Raw genomic sequence first — 21,157 nt, forward strand, 5'->3', positions numbered from 1 at the left:
AGAAACCCTGTCTGGATGGAAAATGATGAAAGGTTCCACAGTCATGAGTGCCTGTAACTCTGAAACTTATCTTGCAGAGGTTATTGCTACTAGCAGAGCTGTTTTCCAAGATAAAAACTTTATATCAGCTGTATTGGCTGGCTCAAAAGGTGGCAGTGTGAGTTTTTCCAAGACATAATTGAGGTCCCATGCAGGTATTGGGGCTCTCCTTGGAGGTCTTATGTTTTTGGCCCCTCTGAGGTACTGCCTTAGCAATGGATGGGAAAAAATAGGAGGTTCTGTATTGTTGTTGCTGCTGTGTCTTTTGGCTTTTCTCAGTTAGGGGTCGCCACAGCGGCACTCTGGTCTGCTAATGATTGGTAGTTGATTTTTACGTGCCGAGTTACCAGCCCTTACGCACAACCTTCAAAGAAGGTATGCCCATTCACGCATGTCTCCACGCAGAAGACGTTCTAGCTGAGAATCGAACCAGACAGCGTCTTACTATGAGGCGACAACGCTACCGCAGCACCACCACCGCGGGTGTAATGAACTGAAATGGCAGAGGCATGAATTTTAATTGATGAAAAGGATATGCCTTTGTTCTGCGTCTCAGTTAGGTATTGTAAAATCTGAGGAATGTTTGGTACCGATGTGTCAATTCCTTGTGCCTGGTTCCAAGCACAGAATCTTTTCCATTTTTCTGCATAAGATTTTCTGGTACTGGGCCCCCTGGCCTCCAAAATAACACCCATCACTGCTTTAGAGAGAGGTGTGCTTTGAATGGTTACATTATCTGCCATGCTGCCAGACTTAGGGTCCTGAGTTGGCTGTGCAGAATTGGATTGTTTCGCTGGGTCAGTAAGTGAGGAATTAGAGGCAATGTCCAGGCTGGGCCTTGAGACAAGCTTTTTAGGACTGGGTACCAGTGCTGGTGTGGCCAGTCTGAGGCAATCAGAATCATTCTTGGCTTCTCTTGTCTGACCATTGGGAGTACCTTGGGGAGGAGAGGCAGAGGAGGAAAGGCATATACTGTTAAACTTTTCCAGCTGAATAACAGAGCATCCACTTTCCATGCTTGTTTGGGATAAGTCCTTGTGCAGAATTTCTGTAGTTGGCAGTTGTGAGGGGAGGCAAATAGATCTATGTCTGGGCATCCCCATTCCATTGTTATCATGCTGAGGACTTGTGGATCCAGTTTCCACTCGTGGGGATCCATAAGGTTTCTGCTTAGTTCATCTGCCAGAGTATTGTTCTTTCCTGGCACGAATTGTGCTTGCAGGTGTACTTGATAAGTCAATGCTGTGTTCCACAAAGTCATGGTTTGTCTGGAGAGGGGGTAGGAATGTGTGCCTCCCTGCTTGTTTATGTACCACATGACTGTAGTATTGTCCGTCCTTATCAGTAGTTGTCCTGGATGGAGTAGATCCTTGAAAGCTGTCAGGGCATTCTGAACAGCTAGCATCTCTTTTTGATTGATATGTAGATGCATTTGGCTTGTGGACCATGTGCCCCAAATACATTTTCCTGCCATGTGTGCTCCCCAGGCATAATCTGATGCATCTGTTGTTACTGACTGCCTGGCTGTGAGTAAAATGAATGACTGTCCCTTGTTGAGGTGACAGGCATGAGCCCACCATTGGAACTCCTGTTACAGACAAGGAATGAGGGTAATTAATGCTTCCAGGCTTTGACAATGTTGAGTCCAGACACTTTTAGGTACAATTGAAGCTTCCTCATATGCAGTCTGGCATATGGAATTAGCAGAATGCAAGATGCCATGAAGTCCAAGGCCTGTAGAATTTTTCTTGCAGATAACTGGGTCTTTGTTGCCAACATTTTGAAGTAATAAGTTAGTTGCCTTTGTTTGTCTGGCATGAGATGAGCCATCTAGGCAGTTGTATTTAAGCTTGCATCCAGGAATATTATCTCTTGAGAGGGTACTAGTTTTGATTTCTTTTCGTTTACTGTGTACCCTAGGCAAATTAATAATTTTTTTACGAACGCCAGATGCTTTAGTAAAGTGTCCTTGTTCTCTGCTTGTATAAGGCAGTCATCCAAGTAAGGATAAATTTGAATTCCTCTTTGTCTGCAAAATGCAATTACTGGTGCCAGGCATTTTGTGAAGAGCCTGGGCGCAGTAGATAAGCCAAGGGCAGTGCAGAGAATTGGTAGTGCATTGAGCCAGCTATGAATTTGAGGTATCTTCTGCAAGATTGTCTGATTGGTATATGCAGGTATGCCTCTTTTAGGTCCAAAGTTACAAGCCAAGCCTTCTTGCCCAGCATGGGCAGAAGCTGCTGCAGAGTTAACATTTTGCATTTTGGAACGTCCAGAAATGTGTTTAGAAAAGACAGGTCCAGTATTGGTCTCCAGGCTTTGTCCTTTCTGGGAACCAAGAAAAGTCTTGAGTAAAATCCTTGTCCCTGCTCTTGCTGTGGTACTTGCTGAATGGCCCTCATTTGCATAAGGGACGAAACTTGTTTTTGTGCCTGTGCCCATTAATTGTGTGGCAGGTTTGGCATACCTTTTGCCTTTGGCAAGGTGTGAAAGTGAAACCTGTAGCCCTGGGACACTATATTCAATACCCAGTTGTCCTGGATGATCATGTGCCAATTTTGAGAGAAAAGTGCTAGTTTTCCCCCTAAGGGGGCTGCAAGAAGATAAGTGCTTGGTGCTGGCAGAGGCAAGTAATTGAGACTGTTTCCTGTATGGCTGTGCTTTGTCTTCTCCACTTTTGGAGGTAGAAGCGCCCCACTGTTTAGGCCTGTATGAGCCCTGGGGCTGGGATCTGCCTATGGGACGTCTATCTGCCTCTTTGTGGCCTGTCAGTCACTGGAAAGGACCAGTTCTTTGTAGGCCAGTTCCTGCTTAATTTTGGTGGCTGAACCTGTAAGAAATCCTTTATTGTTTGCATAGATTTCGCTTTGTCCTCCATTTTCTTCAAAACCTCCTCTGCTTTAACACCAAATAAAGTATCATGCTGTAATGGAGCATCTAATAGTTTTGCTTTAACATGATCAGGCAGATTTTGTTCCTTTAAGGAAGCATGCCTCCTAATGACAGAACCCATAACTGCGGCCCTGCAGGACGCCTCCAGAGAATCAAAACCACATTGCAATGCATGCTTTCCCACTTGTTCAGTTGCATGCAATAAATCCCTGTATTTCCTTATTTTCTGTACAATCAGAATTAGTCAACATTTTCTGTTTTAACAGTGATATTAAGTATTGCTGACATTTAATCATATGAAATTGACAATTTAAAGCCCTCACAGCCAAAGTAGCAGAAGTGTAAACCTTCTTCTCTCATCTGTCTAGTGCCCTTGAATCCCTGTCAGAAGGGACAGGGTTTTTTGCAGTAGCGACCTTAACCCTCTTGGGACCCTGTGAAATAGTTTCTGGGTCAGCAGCAGGGTTTTTATAAAGAAATTTATGCGAATCAGGAACCCTGTAGTATCTGTCTGGTTTAACAGGAGCTGGAGGTAAGGAGTTTGGAGTAAGGCCGGACTCTGAAAATACATCATCTACAATGTCTAGCACAGGGGGAATAGCAAGAGGCCTGTGCTGAGGAAGTAAAAGAAAATCTCTAAGCCTTTTCTTTGATTCTGAGTAATCTTGGCTCTCCCAGTGGAAGTGCTCCCTCATGGTATGCAGGGTTTCCCCAAAAGAATAATCCTCAGGAGGAGAGGCTGAAGGAATGGATTCTTCAGCATCAGAATCCTCATAGGGAGGAAGAGAGTATTCCTGTACAGAGGAAGAGTCAGAGGAAATGGAAACCTGATCTGAAGAGTCATAGTCCATCTCTTGCCTAGGCCTCTTGTCAGGAGGGGGATGGGAACCCCTGATCAAGGTAATAAGGTCTTCGGCCATTTTGAGCATCTGTTTCTTAGGCATGGAAGTCTGTCCTGGAGAATGCTGTACTTGTTTCTTTGTCTTTAAAGCTGCTGTAATCTTTGCTTCTGAAGCTGAAGTAGGCTTTACATATAGCTGTGTAGGTCTGAAAACACCCTCAGAAGCCGATGCCTGCTCAGCGGCTCCGGACCCATCTGAGGGAATGAATTCCGAGTGTCCAATACCTTGAGTATCCAGAGGCCTAGGTGGCTCCATGTGGGAGTCGTCAGCGGCCTGTGGCTCTGAGGTAGCAGGTGTCAGGGGCTGCGAAAGTGCCTTACTGAGAACCTGCGACTGGCTTAGCGGAAGCCTCGTCGTTGGTTTTGGATCTCGGATGTCTGTCCTTCGATTTTTCCTTGCATTTTTTAGAAACTCTGGTCGTCGGCTGTTCCAACGGCATTATGTAATTGAAATTTCGGCCAAAGTAATGATGAGCAAAATCAAACAGATGCTTAATAATGCATTTGTTGAATCTAGCACAAAACCGACAGCTAGCAACGTTATGATCAGGGCCTAGGCAAGGAATACAGTAAGAATGATGATCCTTATGAGGTATTTGCTTCCAACAAGAAATACAATTGTTAACTTTTTCTGACATCGGTCTAGAGCAAGAAAAAAGTTTCCCCAACGGGGCACTTAGCTTTAATGAAGGCTTCAGATCTGAAATTCATCTGTGAAAATCTCAGGAGTTGGCTGACCGGCACTTGCGAACTGCTTTTGCTTCGGGCACCGGGCAGCAAGAAAGACTGAAGAAAATGGCGTCAGCTGCATCTTTTATACCCCTGGTGCACTGACATCAGGGAAGAGGCGACAGCAACTGACGCCGGACCTAAACTTTGGAATTCTGGCCGACTGCGGGTAGCCTGCCAGCAGGATAACCCAAGAGTAATGACTGCAACAGTGAAACACGATGAACATCATGTTGCTGACACAGACAGCAATCACAGTTTTACATCTTTGGCTATAGTCAGAGTGTATGACAGTATTCGAAGTGGGGATACGAGAAATTTCACAGAACAGATGCATTCAGAAAGGATTATTAGACTGAGGGGTGATTACAGACATGGGCTGAATGACAGGGTCCCTTTAAAGCTAATGTTAAATGCTAGACATTTACCTAGATAAAGGATGCTTTTTATATGTGCCTTTTATATGCATTTAGATAATTTGTTTTTTTGTGCAGTTTTATATTTAGGTTAATGATCTGAATTCTAATGAATGATGCTTGTGAATTTTATATATTTTCTATGTATATGCATATTTTTATGTACTGCTTTAAATTTAAGGAAGCATTTTAAGTTGGTCATGTGACTAATTACTGATGTATTTTTTAAACTGGTCAACTCAATTAATTGATTAATTACATCTTGTCTACCTTTATATGACTGAAAAAACCTAGAACTACTATAATAAATATAAAATAAAAATGTTAAAATTGTTAATCATAATGTTAAAATGTTAAAACTATTTATACTTGTTCAAGTAAAGTGCATACTCAAATGAATAAATATTAATAAATATTAATAAATATAATTTTAATAAAATTTAATAAATTTTAGTAAATTTTAGTAAATATAATATAAAGTGATAAAATTCAATTCAAATTTAATGTACATATGTACTTATTCTGAGATTTTAAATAATATAATATCAGTTGGCTTTTCTGTGTTGCATCAGAAGCAGCAGCTTGTTTGCGAAAGTGCTTATGTACTGTTAATAAACAGAGGATACTTGTTGCACTGGATATTTCAGCCTTTCGTGGGTCTACTCACTTGTTTGGACTTATTTGCTTTGTTACTTACGGACCTGATTACTGGTTGAGGTTGGTGGTTACTTCTGTGATTAAAAATAAAGTAGAAAGAAGAGTTAATGAGAGCACACACATTTTAAAATATCAACCTGCAATACTAAGCATTTAAGTAGGTAAATTTTCCAAACCGCTTAAATTGCCATCTAGTAAAGACACAACATAGGCAATACGCAGCTGTAAATATAACAGGTTTAAATAATGAATACACATTTGATGGTCAAGCACAAAAAATGACGACTTGCATTCTAAATATCCAGTCCAGTCCCCTAAACACATTTATTAGTAGAAAGCTATAAACCCATTTGATAAAACAAATGCCCAGCAATATCTATACATCAAGGACACTTAAATATCCCTCGACAACTTGGAAAACCTCCAACTAGGTCACAGGGTCATATAATGTATCTGTGGCCAGTAAAACCAATTGCGTGGCATATTATCATTCTTCATTCATTCCAGTCTGTTCTTCCTATTCACCTTCTAAAACTACTGCTGCTGGAGGATCAGCCACAGTTACGGGATTTCTCTGCTCAGTTTTCTTAACTTCCACATCCAGTAACTAAATTTGCCAATGACAATTTCACATTTATAAACCACTACTTACCACTGGGAAGCGTCACTTTCAGTATGCTGGAAAAGTAGACCTATAACTATGTTTTCGCCTCTTGCATTCTTTCATATTATGTAAAATTTGCTGCCTCTGATGTTAAGTGGTTGCCACGAAACAATGGTCAAACACAGAATGACCCTACACAGTACAGCTCATACAGCTTCCACTACCACCTCAGCAACTGCTCTTTTTCATGCCAAGGTACAAAAACAATGGTTGTGATCAAATAATTTTTGTTTTGAAACAACTTCATTGGCCGAACATGAGGATAACAAGGAAGCTTTTTAAATGCCCAAAGTTTGCAACACTATCTTGATTTTAACAAATTCATTCAGTCCAAACCCTCCTCTCCTTCTTAAGTATCACTTACTCACAAGTGTCTCAATCTTGGCTTATCTTCCAAATGTACCAACTGCTGCTCAATGTGTTGCACATCCACATGCCCCGGCAAAAACATATTTTGCTTGGTTTGCTGCCAGTGTACCTGCATGAAACTTTACTTCTTTTCTGGTACTGGTTGTGCATCTCTACTTAAGTACATAGTGGTATAATGAGAGGTTGAATGATGTCTCCCCATCACACTACACTTTTTAAGCTCAACAGATCATTAAAATGCTGCAGCATAAACTGAGATGTTTCAGCTTCCTGAGCCACACCTCCCTCCTGAGGTACAACAGGGGGCTGACAATACCAAATATTTCTTCAAGATTAATACAAAAAGGCAAAGTATCAAATCCAGATGAGAAAGATTACATTAAATCTCTTTCAGTTATAATACTTACCACAGCAGACTTCTTGCAGCTGCTCAATTTTTTTCCAGCACATGGGCAGACTAACATCTGATCAGCATCATCTAAAAATCCACAGAAGGCTAGCAAGACACCAAACATAACCCATTAATGACCACAAGTACTAGTGGCTTACCCTAGAGATTCAAATATTAATGCATTCAAAATACAGCAGCTTTTCCTGAATTATTACCTTTGTTAATAAGATAATTAAGGTTGTACATCATCAACCTGACTCACCACTTAAAACCCTACACTCCTACAATCTACTCCAGTCAGGTTTTCAGGCATAGCACAGTATCAAAAAGGCCCTCCTGAAAGTTTTTAAAGATCTACTCATGATACATTGATCTGTGCTGGTTCTCCTTGATCACATAATAATTTCCTGAGATAGCTGACCATGGAATCTTCTAAGAATGCTTAAAAATAACTGTAGTCTTCCAGGACATGTCTTGGAATTACCTGTCTCCTACCTTTCCGGTCACTCACAGAGTACAGTTTCAGATATCAGCTCCCTTCATTCACCGCTATGAATGCTGCAGTACTACAGTTCCACTTCTGGACCTTTCCCCCCTACTACTGGCTGCCTCTGGGTAATGTTATTTGGTGGAGTTCTCTTAACTATCAGTTGCTTGCTGATAACACCTGGCTTTATCTCACTTTCGTACAGGATTCTTAGTCAGTCCTCAGTTTCTTTGCTGACATTAAGTGTATCCATCAAAAGATACGTACTAACTGCCTCAAACTTAGTCTGACTAACAAGATTGCCACAGACATACATACCACATTCAGAAATTCTAATTTTCCATCATTGAGACCTGTTAATTACTAGGGTGCAAAGCTGGAATTTGTATCCTTGAAGCAATCCTGGACAGAGAATAAAGAATCACATGTTATCAGGCGTTCTCTTTCACCTAAGGAATACTGCTTTTTTTAAACACCCTTACTGAATTAACACATATGCAAAATCACATTTATACAAAAGTAATCAAACTGCATCAACAAGTTCACATTTACAAATATTACACTTCACATATATTGCTATATATCATATAACCTAAGCAACATTACATAAATTATTAAATTCCTGCTTTTTTTTTATATACACAAGAAACATCTTTATTAAACCATCACTTACGACACAGGCAAACATACATTTATATAAATGAAAACAAACCACACCGACACAATCCTAATAAACCATAGTGACACACTCCCAGTTGCAAACATTATAAATCACCTATAATCTACCCAATCATTTTCAGCCAAACATTACACAGCTCATTTAAGTCCTGCCTTTTTTAAACCTCTTTCCTCTCCTGTATGTATTGTTCCCACAAGTCCCATTTTTCCTATGTAGTTTGTTCCTACCCTTTTCTAAAGTTTGCAATTCCAGTTGTTTTATCTCTGTTACTACATTCACTCCTTCTAGTATAGTTGGTTTAGATTCTGATTTCCATTTTCTAGTAATTGCTTTTTTTGGCAGCCACCATAATTAGACACAGCAAGACCTTACCATGTCTAGGTAATTCTGATTCTGTATCATAGCTCAGAAAAATAATCTCTCTCGTCACACCAATCTGCCCACCCAGCATCTCCGACAGTGCATCCCACAGATAATTATTAAAGTTCACCAACTCACCGCACTCCCAGAAAATATGTTTCCAGTTACCTCTTTCTTCCCCATTATACCTCCAACATTTGCTGTCTACCTGAGGAAAAATCCTCTGGCATCTACTTGGGGTATAAAAATATCTAAATAAACATTTTCAAGCAAAAATCCTAAACCTTCTAGATTTTATTGCATATTTGTGAGACATACATATATCCTCCCATTGTTTCTTTGTGAACTGCTTATCCAGTCTCTCTTCCCAATCCTTTCTAACCTCTTCTGATTGATTCTTATAGTTATCATGCAATTTTGATATGCTCTACAAATTTTTCCTTTTTTAATGGCAGCTTCTGTTCCAGATTCTACTAAAAACTCTACCAGTGCTGGTCTTTTGTTATGGACCCTCTATTTCTTTCTTTTTGCATGTACTCCGATATCAATCCTTGATAGGAAAGGCAATCTCTAACCTGCAGTCCAAATAAATTCTTGGCATCTTCCCATTAAATCATCTTTCCCTCTAGTTACTTGCTCCCAATACCTTGGCTCTTTTCCCAGTTTCCTCCAATAAATTCCAGCCCCCTCTTGCCTGTTTGTCTATATCTCTGAAGTCATCCCTATCAGCAGAATCTCTTTTCTCCAATCCTGTGCTGGCTTATTTCTTAGGATACTTTCTCCTACTTTAAAGATATAATATTCTGTATTATTACTGTTATTCTCCTAAAAGCCCTGCATCCCAAATCCCAGTCTCCCCTTGTTTCTTGAGCTCTTGTTTCATCATCATCCCTTTCTACTTTGAAACATAATTTTCTGTTTATGCCATGTATAGGAGCCTTAACTGGGTAGTTCTAAAATATCCCTTCAAACTGGGTAATCCCAATCCGTCCTTTTCTACTGAAAAATCATCTTATCCAACTTGACTTTTCCCATCTTCTCCTCCCTGATAAAGTCCTTCACCTCTTTATTAATTGCTATCCACAACTTCTCCTCTGGCTGAAAAATATGCCTGATCTGTGTACAAGACTAATGGGACTAAAACATTTTAACTGCTTGTATCTTACTATCCGAAATCCATATAACAATGCTTCCATTTTCTCAGTTTTTGTATTATCTGTTATTTAGTCTCTTCCCACATATACTTGGCTGCCACACCACAATCATTTTTAATCCATACTCCTAAATATTTAATTTTATCATGTCCCCATAAATATGGATATTGCTGAACCAATTCATATGGGGGTACATAATGTACCTCTATTGCCTTCATTAATTTTGTATCCAAAAAAGTTCTGAAACAGTTTCAAAATGTTCTATAGCAATGTAATCTCTCTTTCTGGTTTTGTCAGGTATAAAACAATATCAACTGCAAATAGAGACAGCTTTTCGTGATTACCATATCAATTATATCCTTGAATTTGAGTCCCGTATTTTCTTTGCCACTGATTTTAACTATAAGACAAATAAACGGGAAAGACACCACCCATGCCTGGTTCCTCTACTCAAGCAGAAATCATCAGAGAGGATACTTCACACTTTAATTTTTACCTCCAATTCCTCATATATCTTCCTAATCAACTTCAAAATTTTTACAGGAAATACAAATGCTTCTCAAAGTCGCAGCTTACTCTGGTAAATGCTTTCTCTGCATCAAGATCTACAAACAACAATGGTATTTTCTTACATTCTGATTCCCACTGGATCATTAATGTTCTGTTAATGTTGTCAAATATTTGCCTCCCCTCCACAAAACCACATAGATCAATGTTGACATTACTTTTGCCATTCTTTTAGTCATTATAGACATTAACACTTTATAATTATGGTTTAAGTACTGAAATGGGCCTGTACAAAGCTGGATCCAATGGATCTTAACCCTCTTTAGATAATACAACTACCACTGCTTTCTTCTAGGGTGTTGGCACTTCTACTCCTCTTAAAATACTGTTAAACAAAACCTTCCAGATCTTTATTAGTTTTTTCCCTCCTAGCTTTCAAACTTCCACAGGAATACCATATATTCCTGGGGATATTCCTGTAGATTGTTGTAAAATGAAACAAACACAACTGCCCCAAGTTGTAGATCCAAAAAGCACAGACGCAGAATTTAGCACTTTCATTCACTTTATTACGTGTGAACTTCTTCAGAAACAATGATACCACCCCTAAAGACAATTTATATACTTAAAAAAATCACGTGATTAATGATGTCACTCATTCATATAATTTCAACTATTTTTAAATATAAAGTATAAAAAATAAATGATTAAATAAAAACTTGTTATTCATGGAACATAACACTTTTTTTAAAAATATCAAGTTTTATACTTGCAACTAATATAGTTACTTATATTGCAAGAAACATTTGATGTTGATGTAATCATTTAAACCTGGTGCTTGATCTACACCCAAATGTATCTGCCACAAAGATTCCTTACACTCTAACAGTGTTTTGTAATCCCCTGTGTACAAACTCTGGCCAACACTATCTATAACAAAAAAGTGAACTTTTTGAAATCACTACATGTGATAGAATGTCTTGCCAAAGCATTAGTTTGTTCTTTTTTCTTTATGGCCAGCACATGTTCATAAATCCTCCTTTTGAAACACCTAGTGGTCTTCCCAACATAATAGCTAGGGGATGATTCACACTGTGCAATATACACCACCATCTCACTATTACAAGTAAGTAGCCCTTAGACCTAAGAATTTTCCTCTTTTCACCTACTCCAACTAAGGAAGAGTTACTGATGTACTTGCATTGTCTACAATTGTTACAAGAAAAAGTGCCTCTGGTCTGAATGACACTTTTATTGATGTTGCTGTGGTTACTCTCCTGTTCCAATAAACTTTTCAAGTTTGTGTTTTTTAAAAGTGAACTTTGGTTGTACACCTATAACCTTAATCAAATCAATGTTTCCCAACAACACTTTTCAATTGTCCACTATAATTGCTTTAATGGACCACATTTCATTACTAATTGGTAAAGGAAAAGCACAGTGAAAACCATTGTTCCCTGAATCACATCTCCCATTATTAATGTTAGAAACCACTGTCTGGATTTGATCTTTCAAAATAGGACATGCACTTCCATTTCTTAAAAGAACAACTTCTTTTTCTATTACAGCCCTAGCTATTATGTTGGGACGGCCACTAGGTGTCTCAAAAGGAGGATTTACGAACACGTGCTGGCCATAACGAAAAAAGAACAAACGAATGCTTTGGCAAGACATTCTATCACATGTAGTGATTTCAAAAAGTTCACTTTTTTGTTATAGATAGTGTTGGCCACAGTTTGTACACAGGGGATTACAAAACACTGTTAAGAGTGTAAGGAATCTTTGTGGCAAATACATTTGGGTGCAGATCAAGCACCAGGTTTAAATGATTACATCAACATCAAATGTTTCTTGCAATACAAGTAACTATATTAGTTACAAGTATAAAATTTGATATTTTTAAAAAAAGTGTTATGTTCCATGAATAACAAGTTTTTATTTAATCATTTATTTTTTATACCTTATATTTAAAAATAGTTGAAATGATACAAATGAGTGACATCATTTATCACGTGATTTTTTAAGTATATAAATTGTCTTTAGGGGTGGTATCATTGTTTCTGAAGAAGTTCACATGTAATAAAGTGAATGAAAGTGCTAGATTCTGTGACTGTGCTTTTTGGAACTACAACTTGGGGCAGTTGTGTTTGTTCGTTTTACAATAGTAGTTGCTATTCCTGTAGATTGGATATACATCACAATTTTAATCTCATTGCCTCCTATCCTAACCATTAGTAACTGAGCCTCATCTACCTCTAACCTTGGCATATTTAATTCTTCCATAAACATTTCCATTTGTATCTTTTCTTGATTTCCATAATTCTCAGCTTTATACAGAATTTCACAGAATTTATGAAATATTTCTAATACCTCTACAGAATCTCTTGTTCTCGTCCTTGTCAAAGGTTCCATAAGCTTGGCAACAACCCTTTCTACTTTCTTTTGCCTGAGTCGTTGTGATAGAAATTTTTGTGCTCTAGTGCTATCATCAAAAAACAGTTGCTTAACAGCAATCTTTCTAAACTCATGTATATTAGCGAAGTAATCCCTTATTTTCTACTTAGCATTCTGCAGTTGATCATCTTCTTCTGTGACATTTCCCCGAGTCTGCAATACTTTTACATTTGTCAGTCTCTCTAAATGATTCTTACTTCTTAACTATAGCTCCCTTTCTTTTATTTCCACCCTGCTTTTAAACTACACTTTAAATTTTATCCCACTCCCTAGCTATATTTGCAGAAGTGATTTTGACTCTTTTGAATAGCCCCTGAATAATCTCCATTACCCATTCCTTAAATTCCTCTCTTACAACAAAGAGGTGGGAAAGCACCAGTGTCTCATTTTTACTTAATTATCCTGTGTTTTTATTTTAGTTATTATTGGCAGATGATCTGAAATAGTTACTGGGTGTGTATCAAGACTTTCAATTAAATGCACATGTTCTCGTGAAATGTAAATTCTGTTTAGACTAACACAATTTTTATAACTTGGGCAATCATATGTAAATGTACTCCAAACTCTTATTACTGAATTCACGTCTTCCATGCCAAATATTTTCATAAATTTCTTCAAAACTCTACCCTCCTTTGTTTTACTTTCCCTTCTGGACAACTGAGACATATTTTCACTGATGCAAATTAAATTCCAGCCCCCCCCCCCATAAGTAATATTCCTTGGTGAAAACTGATTATTTCTCCCCAATTTTTTTAAGCTCCACTATAGCAGTTTTAGGTAGAATTGTAATCCTCCTCCCTTGCCAATAGCCCCTCAGCACTACAAATCTGCCATTATTATCTTTTTTATCATCTTCTATCACTACTGGAGCTCATCTTGCAACTGATGTAAGTACTTCTCTTTTCCTTTGTCCCAGATATTCTGCTGAATAACCATCCTGAAAACCTTTATCAAAATTCACATGTTCAGTTACTTCCAAGTTTGTCAACTGTAACATAACTATTTGGACTCTACATTTTATTAATGTAGTTCACTATTCTTCGTTTTTTGTACTTATCTGTGTGACCATTGACATTTAAAGACATCAGAGAAAGCATCATTGTATTAAAAAGTTATTACCACCACCTTTTATGTACAACACCTTTTACATCATTGTATTAAAAAGTTATCACCATCACCTTTTATATACAACACCTTTTTTGTTAAATGTCTAGTTCCAGCTTTTGTTACATGTATATACTGAATGGCAAGTTGAACTTTTATATAGTTGTTTCTTGTGCTATCCTTTTGAGCCTATGTCACATCTTACAAAACTTTTTGTTTTATTGATAACCCTCAAAAAACACGCCCCTAAAACATATTAATTTCATACCAACACACAAAACTAAGTACATCTTCAAATATTGAAGTTTTATCCTCCTAATAGGAGCTAATGTCCCTAACTGACAAACATACTGAGTTAACCTAAAAGAAAGGTTATCCATGCTATGACACATGGTGCAGCCAGTGCTTCTACTAAGTGCTAACTGGTTTTGCCTTATCTTTATATCTTTCCCAGCTGGGAAAACCCATGAATGCTTTCACAGAACATGATCTCCTACCCAGTTTCTCTTTTTGTTTTCTTTGTTCCCCCAGCCAAGCACTTTCCACAAAACTGTAACCAATTTCTCTTTATCAGTTGGTCTCCATGGAGACATGAGAATGGGACAGCCAATTTCTCATCATCAGACTGCTTCCATGGAGACATGAGGGCCAGATATAGAAGCACACTTTCATTTCCTTGAAAAAAACTCATAATATTCAATATTATTTTTCATTTACTTGCTTTCTCTTAAAACTTGTTACTAAATGAATCCAATGTCCTTAGTCCAGTCCTTACCCAATGCAAGAATGAGAAAAAGCACATTATTTTACTTTTGTCATGCTCTTTTAACCAGACTTTTTTGTGTTTTACATTGTAGTGCCTACATTTCTTAAAACTGAACAAAAAAAACGAGAGAAGGGAAAAAGAACAGCAGCACCTATTTACAATCCCAATTACATTTAAAAATAACTGAGCAAACTTTATAACACGCAAAGAAAACCATACACTAGAAAAATAGGACTAATAAGAAAAAAAAATGTTTTCTTTACTTAACAGTTAACTTCCTTCTCTCTGCCCTTCATCAAATCATTTTTCCAAACAAATGATGTGAAGTAACTTTAGAGCCTCCCACAAGTCCAACAAATTCTGAAAAAGTCCAATATTTCCACATTTTCTTGTTCTCATATTTCACAAATATAATTATTGCATTGTAATCCCAAATAACGTTACTGGTTTTATTACTGATCATCTTCAGCTCCCAAATCTTGCCCTTACTTCACTTCCAGCATACTCTTGATTCTTCTAGTCAACTCTCATGCTCCCTTCCTTCTCTCTAACATTTTCTGCTGAAACAGTGGAAAAAGCTTCACAGGTACAGTCTCTCTGTGGTCTTTACTACCAGAAGAACAAGAAGCAGAATATCCTTCTGTCTCACAGCTCAGTTTTTGTTGGACAAACTTTTGTATTTCCTGCTTAGCATGTACTTAATCAAAAAATGATTTTGACCCTCCAAGGAAGAATACCTTGCAGACAGCTAGGTACAGCAGTTTGAATCTCACATCTGCATCTCGACATTGGCTGAATACTGGAATGAATTTACTCCTCTTCTGCCTGGTGTACAATGAGTAATGATTCTCCACAAACATTCAGCGGTCTCTCACTTTTAGTATTTTGTCTTTCTGCCACAAATTTGTCAGAATCAACTCCTGCTGGTAGGACTGCATCTTCATTATTAAAGGTTTAAGCTACTTTCTCATAGTCTGGCTTGGAGCATACACATGATGTGCCCTTTCAACTAACAACTCCTGCTCTGGAATACCACTGCAGTTGCTTATTTGCACTTTCATAATATTAATGCAGTCTGTTCCTTCCAGCTTCTCTGGTACAGCTGAAAATCTCATGTTTTCCCTACGTGCTCTGTTCTCTGATTCCATTCTTTTTTTAAACATCTCTTCCTTAGCAGTCTCATACTCAGCCTGCCTTTTCTTCATTTCAACCTCTGATTTTTGCAGCTTTATCACCTCATCTGAACATCTGTTTAAAGCTTCTTCCATTTTTTCACTGTTTTACTGTTGGTGTTAGTATACTCTATCAGTGTTTTGTTTATTTTAAACAGGTATGTGTGCAGTTGTCTTATATCTTTCTGTAGGTTACTGAAGTCATGCCTGGAAGTTGCAAAGCTTTTTGCTGAACAGCTGTAGAATTTTCCCCAGTCAGTGTTTTTCCTCACTTTTTGTAGCCAGTTTTTTCCAGGTGCTCAGTATTTCTTCTTTCCTAGCATCCAGGCAATGTACTTACTAGCTACTTACTGAAATTTCCCCATAAACACAAACGTCTACTGGCCTTCTCTGTTGAATTTCTGTTTTTACACTGGCAGAGGTATAGTTAAGCTGTTACTCAATGTGCAGCCATCTAAGGAACACTGCTTTGATCAAGCACTTTCTATTGCCCAAGGCTCATAGGTGGTTACAGGGCTATTGACCCGAAGGTCTTCATAAGCCTAGCAATGTGTACCCAATGTAATACTAGAGACACCCAATATAAAGGATCTTACCTAAACTTGAGATCTTTTCCCATCCAGTCACTGATCCAGTCTACATGCCCTAATCTCTTCACACCTCGACTATTACAGCTCCTTGAACATGGGCTTTCATACTTAAAACTCCGTCTGCAGGAACTTAAACTTTCACTGCCGGGTTACTAAATGGTGCATCTTGTTACCTGCATTTTACACAATTACTTTGAAAATTTGATTGGCTGCTAGTTGGACCTTAATGACTCGCAAAGTTCTCACAAGTATGTTTTTTTTTTTTTTTTGTCTACATGACTTGGGCCACACCTATCTAAAAGGGCAGCTGATTTCAAACTGTCAGAACTGTACCAACCAATTTGCCTTGCAAGTGCTGCTATTTCCAGTGGTGCTGCTCAAAATCACTGGGATTTGATACTTTACTTTAAAAACATTTCATCTTTGGAAGCTACAACCATTGCCCTAATGTTCTGTTGTTTTAACACATGCATTAATGCACATTTGAGCACTCTTCAACTTTTTAATTTCAAATCTATTTATACCAATTTGACTGTGTTTTATATATTCCTGCACAACATACATTTACTTTATACTAGTCATCTCATGTTTGTAACACACTTATTGTAATAGGGTTCAGTTGTATACACCTATTTAAAATGAATTCATAACATGAGGATAGCAAAGAACTGGGTGTTATGAGAAAAAAAGAAGTTATGTACTCACCATAGCGTTCCATGTGAGTTGTTCATCTCGCCTTCATTCTTACTGATGGGTTCTGAGCCGATACTCGGCTCCGACTTGGCCAACTGCAAAAGCCCGAGGTCAACTGGGTCCCATGATGCACCTTGATCTTCCCTCAGATCTTGTTTGTTGCCAAATGACTACTTACTAGTATTAATATGCCCCTCAGAGCTGGTAAGAGGCAATGCACTATATAAGATAGGTGATGAACCTCAAGTAGACTGGGTGGGGGTTGAAGGGTGGGACATAAGAATGAAGGCGAGATGAACAACTCGCATTGAATGTTATGGTGAGTACATAACTTCTTTATATGAAGTTGTTCTATCTCGCCATTCATTCTTACTGATGGGTAGCATCCCAAGCACCATCTTTCTTGGGTCGCTCATGGAAGAATATTCCTCAGAACTGTGGAACCAAAGGAGGTTCTGTTCCTGGAGGCCTTGTCTACTTTGTAATGAGTGATAAAGGTATGAGGTCTGGACTAGGTAGTTGCTGCACAAATAGAATTTAATGGCAACCGTGCAGAAAAGGCTAATGAGGTTGAAACAGCTCTAGTAGAGTGGGCCTTTATTTTCTGTTGTAAGGGGAGCATTCTCTCAACTATAAATGAAGGAAATGCAATCTGACAGCCATCTTGACAAGGTTACTTTTGTCACTGAGGCACCCTTTTTTTACTTTGAAAAGGGAGCAAAGAGCAGATCCGTTGATCTGAATTGTTTTGTTCTATCTAGATAAAATCGGAGTTGCCTATGAACATCATGTTTGTGAATCATGTGTTTCATCCTATTTGTGTATTTAGGAAAGAAAACAGGCAACTCAATGGATTGGTTAAGATTAGTTCTGAGCGAAACTCTGTCATAATGGAAAATCAGATAAGGAGGTTTGATGGTCAAGGCCTGCAACTCAGAAATCCTCCTTGCTGAAGTAATGGCCATCAAAAATATAGTCTTCCATGAAAGGAATTTCAAAAGACTGGATGAGGCTGGTTCGAAAGGAGGTAATATAATTCTGGAGAGAACAAAATTTAGATTCCATGGCATTGCTGGAGCTCTGATTGGTGGTCTCAAATGAATTGTACCTTTAAGAAAGGCTTTAGTGAGTTGATGTGACATGACAATGGAGCCTTGGAAGCCAAGCTGAAAGTTTGAGATTGCTGCTAATTGAACTCTGATGGTAGCTGCAGCAGCTCCTTCATTGAAAAGTTTAGTCAGAAATTCCAAATTAGATGAGATCAGAGCTAGGTAAGGCTCAACATCATTCTGAGATGCCCATAAAGAAAATCTCTTCCATTTGCTAAGACATAACTTTCTGGTGGATGATTTATGAGAGGATGTTATAATATGTTGGGCCTCCACTAAGAGGTTATAAATCCTGGCTACTGTGAGAATTGGAGCAGCCAAGCTGTCAGTTTGAGGGAATGAAGAGAAGGATGAAGAGCCGCCGATGAATGGGTCAACAGATCCAGAACTGGGTCCAGGATCCAGGGTTCTTCCAAGAGATGAGGCTGGAGGAAGGGAAACCAAATTTGTTGAGGCCAGTAAGGGGTTATTAAGATGAAGGTCCTTCCCAGATATTTTGCTTTCTGTAATACTTTGGGAATCAGAGGGAAGGGGGAAAGGCATAAAGGAGACCCAGGTGCCAATTATGCACCGGTACATCCCTTGGGGCATCCCCTATCAGGGCAAAGTAGCTGCTGCATTTCATGTTTGCTGGGGTTGCAAAGAGATTGCAGTAAGGCTGGCCACACCTGCGGAACATCCATTCTGCTACTTGTTTCTTTAGGGACCACTTGTGAGGCAGAAGAATTGCCCTGCTTAGCTTATCTGCTATCACATTGGATTTCCCCAGGATGTACGTTGCTATCAGAAAGCGCTGGGTAGAGATTGCCCACTGCCATACTCTCATGGCCTCTCGACACAGGGGTTAAGATTTGGTTCCTCCTTGTTTATGTACCACACCACTGACATGTTGTCTGTCTGAATTGCAACTGTTCCTGGAGTTACAGTCTTCAAAGGACTGCAATGCTAGAAGTACCGCTCACATCTCCAGAACATTTATATGCAGATGAGCTTTGTGTTTTTCTTTCACAAGCCTTGGGCTGCTCTTCCCTGATAATGCCCCCTCACCCTATCAAGGACTCGTCCATGGTCACCGTAGCTATGGGATTAGGTAGAATGAATGGACGGCCCTGAGTTAACTGTTGAGATGTCAGCCAGCACTGAAGGTCCTTCTTGCACGTACTCGTTATGATGATTTGGTGCGACACTGGGAGTTCCTGAAAGGACCATTGAGAGAATAGGAACCATTGTAGAACTCGCATGTGCACTTGAGCGAGAGGAATGGCAATGATTGCTACCGCCATTGATCCTAGCACGGAGACTGTGGCTTTTTTCCTTGGAAGCAGGTCTAATATTTGTTTTTGTAAGAGACAAACTCTTTCTGGAGGCAGACAATGTCAATGAAACTGTGTTAGTTCTGCTCCTATAAAGACTGTCTGTTGTGATGGTGATAAGGCAGGTTTTTCCGAGTTGATGGTAATCCCCAACTGATTGCAGAGATTTAAGGTTGTGTCCCTCGCTTGAATAAGTTGATGCTTGGTGGTGGCAGTGAGGAGCCAGTCGTCTAGATATGGAAACGCCTGGAATCCCAAACGTCTCAGGTCAGCAGTGACTACTGCCATACATTTGGTGAACACTCTGGGGGCTGTAGTGAGACCAATGGCAGAGTGCAAAATTGATAATGGCTGGCTCCCAGCCGGAAGCGTACATGATCCCTGGATAGCCTGTCCATCTTTATGTGGTAGTACGCATCCTGAAGATCTATAGAGCACATCTAATTGTCTTTCCCCAGAAAGGAGAGTACTGACTGAAGCATGACCATCCGGAACTTCGTCTTTTTTACTGACTTGTTTAGTCTGCTTAGGTCCAGAATAGGTCTCCAGTCCCCTATTTTCTTTGGAACTAAAAAGAACCTTGAGTAAGTTCCGGATCCTCTCTGGTCTGCTGGGACTGGCTGGATGACTCTTTCTCCAGCATCCTTTGAACCGCTAAGGCTGCTTGGTCCCTGTGACTGGGTGGAATGTCTGGGATTTTCTTTACTAGAGGAGGTGGAGTGGCAAAGGGAATTGAGTATCCTCTGGATATTATGCTTTGCACCCCAGTGTCTTTTGTTATTTTTAGCCAAGTGTCTAGGTACAAAGGTATCCCCTGACTGCCTCCAGAGATGAATAGTTGGGCCTCCTTTCAGGAGCGCTGACAGGGCTTGCCAAAGAACTGATCTCTATCGCCCTGTTTCTGCGGACTCCCCTCCCTTTGGGGTAAGGTCTATTCAGAGTAGAAAAACGTACTCTCGAAGGCAGACAAAGTCTTTCCATCTTTTTCACTCCTGGTAAGTGTTTCCTTTACAGGGATGAACCGTCAAAGAGGGTGTTAATTAAGGAAGACTTAAAAGGGTTCCACAAAGGAACATAAGCGCATCCAGGAATGTCTACTGAGAGCGATTCCTGTACCCGCTGCTCTGCTCGTACCATCAGCTGCATATGATAACAGATGCATGGACGAGTTCCCTATCAAATTAAGAGTGGACGAGTTCCCTATCAAATTAAGAGTGGAGAGCTGGGAAGTTACCTTGTCCGAAACCTCTACAGCTACTGAACCCTGCAGGGTGTCGCCTAGCTCCTTCAGGAGATCCCTTTGTAATCTAGTATTATCCGTGAGGTAGTTCAGCGATCGAAGGACAAAGGCCGCTGAACTAAACATATGCTTCCTGTATCTGTCCATAATCCTGGATTCTCTATTGGGAGGATGAACAGATGAAGAAGTCTCTGATAATTCCTTCTTGGTGGCTGCTACCATCAACAGGTACTCCTTTAGTAAGATAAGGTCTATCTTGAGGGCTAGTTATAAATTTGTTAGGCCTCCTCGGTACAGGCTCCGTGGTGTCTGGGGACTCTCATGCCTTCAAACAACTCATCGAAGGGTGGAGACACCCAAGCGGTGGGAGGGTTGAGACCCAAAAGCCTTCAGAAGGACTGACTCATCATCAGAAGGGTTAAGGGATTTCCAGCCACCCCTCTGTTTAAGAATTTCTAAGACATATGCAAA

At 39.4% G+C, this 21,157-nt stretch overlaps 1 protein-coding gene across 5 annotated transcripts in view; it reads right to left on the reverse strand.

The window, feature by feature from the left end:
• OSBPL9 (oxysterol binding protein like 9) overlaps positions 1 to 21,157 on the reverse strand; it is a 2,070,592-nt gene that overhangs the window by 1,283,543 nt on the left and 765,892 nt on the right. The window contains exon 1 of one of the 5 annotated variants that reach the window (XM_044086078.1): positions 7,075 to 7,132. The exons of the other annotated variants lie outside the window; for them this stretch is intronic. Coding sequence (XP_043942013.1) covers positions 7,075 to 7,117 — 43 coding nt within the window. The 5' untranslated portion in view covers positions 7,118 to 7,132. Of the gene's footprint in view, positions 1 to 7,074; positions 7,133 to 21,157 lie in introns of those variants that run through there. 5 annotated transcript variants of the gene reach the window in all.

Source organism: Protopterus annectens, chromosome 10.part0 (genome assembly GCF_019279795.1).
Source record: "Protopterus annectens isolate FY-2018-M chromosome 10.part0, PAN1.0, whole genome shotgun sequence".
Taxonomy (NCBI): Eukaryota; Metazoa; Chordata; order Ceratodontiformes; family Protopteridae; genus Protopterus; species Protopterus annectens.